General features: G+C 55.7%; 1 protein-coding gene across 1 annotated transcript in view; it reads left to right on the top strand.

Annotated features, from left to right (window-relative positions):
- The first annotated feature begins 700 nt into the window (after positions 1 to 700).
- Positions 701 to 2,174, top strand: part of NGFR (nerve growth factor receptor) — a 21,574-nt gene continuing 20,100 nt past the window's right edge. The window contains exons 1-3 of the mRNA XM_029927013.1: positions 701 to 745; positions 924 to 947; positions 1,701 to 1,725. Of these exons, the coding sequence (XP_029782873.1) occupies positions 701 to 745; positions 924 to 947; positions 1,701 to 1,725 (94 nt within the window). The remainder of the gene's footprint in view (positions 746 to 923; positions 948 to 1,700; positions 1,726 to 2,174) is intronic.

Genomic DNA, 2,174 nt, shown 5'->3' with positions numbered 1-2,174 from the left:
AATAACCCAGGCCCAGCCATGGTAGTGTGGGTCATATTAAATCGCGTTGAGATGGATAAGCTGAGCAATAATAGTAACCGGGATCATAAATTAATAACAGGAGTATTTAAATTAATGCCATACTGTCGATACCCTCGGTAGTAAGCAGCCCAACGCTGCTATTAGTACTAACATTGCCCCTTCCTGCCTTCCATGAACTTAGCGAACTCAGCGAACTCAGGGAAAGGAGAGGCAGGGCTGTAAAAGCTGCCAGAGGAGGACACCGTTTAGAGGCGGTCCCTGTTGGGGAGGAGGGATTCCTCAGGGATTTCTGCCGACAGGCTAACTGCCTGGTCTCTCCTGCCCAGCCATGGGGGTGGTGTTTCATCCACACTCAAGCCCAAGGATACAGCGATGCCCACCTGTCCCTTCCGAGGCTGTCCCCTGGACTTTGTGGGATACCCAGGAAAGACGCCCACACGGCGGAGTTCCACTCCCCTCCCCCCATGAATGAAGAAATCAGCCTCAGCTGATCTAGGGAGGCACCTACCTACTGCTTCCAGAGACTCTCTTCATAAGTGCACTTGATCTTCCCCCTCTTCCTGTAATGTGGGAGGGCTGTACTATTTTTTTTCTAAGTCAAAACTGAGGTCCACACGTGGCCAAGATCAGGGTGTGGTGGTGGGTTTTGCAGACCTGTTCCTTACAAGCTCCCTGATCCATGGCCTCCTTGGCTGGGAACCAGGAGAGTGGGATGGGCATCGAGGTGGGCCACTTGCCCTCCAAAGACTGGTGGCACCCTCCTTGGGTTGCCGGGGCCCCTGTGGTTGGGACCTGCTATGGTTTCTAGGGCACTGTGAGTGTGGTCCTGGGGTCGCTTACATAGTCCGCGGTATGTGGATGTGAGTCTCTCCCACCCCCTTTCCTTGTACCCCCTTCAACAGACCTTTATTGGACCAGGCATTCAGGTAAGAAACTGAAGTCCTTGGGTGCCTGGGTGGCTCAGTCGGTTAAGCATCCAGCTTCGGCTCAGGTCATGATCTCACGGTTCATGGGTTCGAGCTCCGTGTCGGGCTCTGTGCTGACAACTCAGAGCCTGTCTTCGGATTCTGTGTCTCCCTCTCTCTCTGACCCTCCCCTGCTCATGCTGTCTCTCTCTCTCTCTCTCTCTCTCAAAAATAAACAAAAAACATTATCAAAAAATAAAATAAAAAGAAACCGAAGTCCCTGCCGGCAGGGAGCTCCTAAGCAAATGGAAACACTCACAGTTCTGTGTGGATACATCCGTGTTTGCGTCTGGGTGTGCATGTGTGCTTTTGGATGTGTGATCCCCTGTGTGAAAGACTGTACACGTGAGGGCTTGTGTGGTGATTTACACGTACACACATGCATGTGTGAATGTGCAGGTGAGTAGCATGTTTGAATGTTACGACCACAAGTGCAATGAGTGTGCACCTGTGTGTGAGTGTGTAGGTGTGCATGCATGTGTAGAAGGCACAGGTTTACACGAGTGCGTGAAGATGGAGTGGAAACGTACGTAAGCCCATATATATGTGAGCCTGAGAGCGTGTGTATTCCTGTTATCTTGTGTGCACACTTGTTACCCCTTCAAACCCCTCTTTTGAGGATTCAAAAAGATGAGGATGGACTCCACCGTGAATGTCCCTGCGGCCCACTATGGGGTCAGACCACCTGCTACTCCTCCTCTCCCCTTCCCCTAGGCCTCTGCTCTGGAAAGGGGCAGAGGTAGGGATCGGGTATGGACCAGGAGATGGAGGGCGGGGCGGGCAGTGGGCATTCTTGCTGATAACCGATGGGTGATGGGTAGGGAGCAGAGCCCCCGGGGGAGGTGGCGGGGAGAAGCTGAAGCTGGAGGCAGAGGGAGACGGGTTAGAAAGTGACCCCTGCGGGCGGGGTCTGCAGCCCAGAGGAACGGGAGCCGGGAGCCGCAGAGGGGATACCCTGGTCCCTGAGCCCACAGCATCCGGGAGCAACACGCAATAGCGCGGACCCAGCACTGGGTACCGGGGTTGGAGTCCGGAGAGGCTCGAAGGGCCCGGGCGCGGAAAAGCGGCCGCGGGACGCGTGGGCGCGCAGCTCCCCCAACCCCCACCCCGCAAGCCCTCCCTTCCCTTCCTCTGCCCTCCCTTCCCCTCCTCTCCCCTCCCGGAGGCGGCAGAGCGGGCGGGCGCGGT

Source organism: Suricata suricatta, chromosome 17 (assembly GCF_006229205.1).
Source record: "Suricata suricatta isolate VVHF042 chromosome 17, meerkat_22Aug2017_6uvM2_HiC, whole genome shotgun sequence".
Taxonomy (NCBI): Eukaryota; Metazoa; Chordata; class Mammalia; order Carnivora; family Herpestidae; genus Suricata; species Suricata suricatta.
Note: the sequence above shows the minus strand (reverse complement) of the source record. Positions and strands in the feature narration are given on the sequence as shown.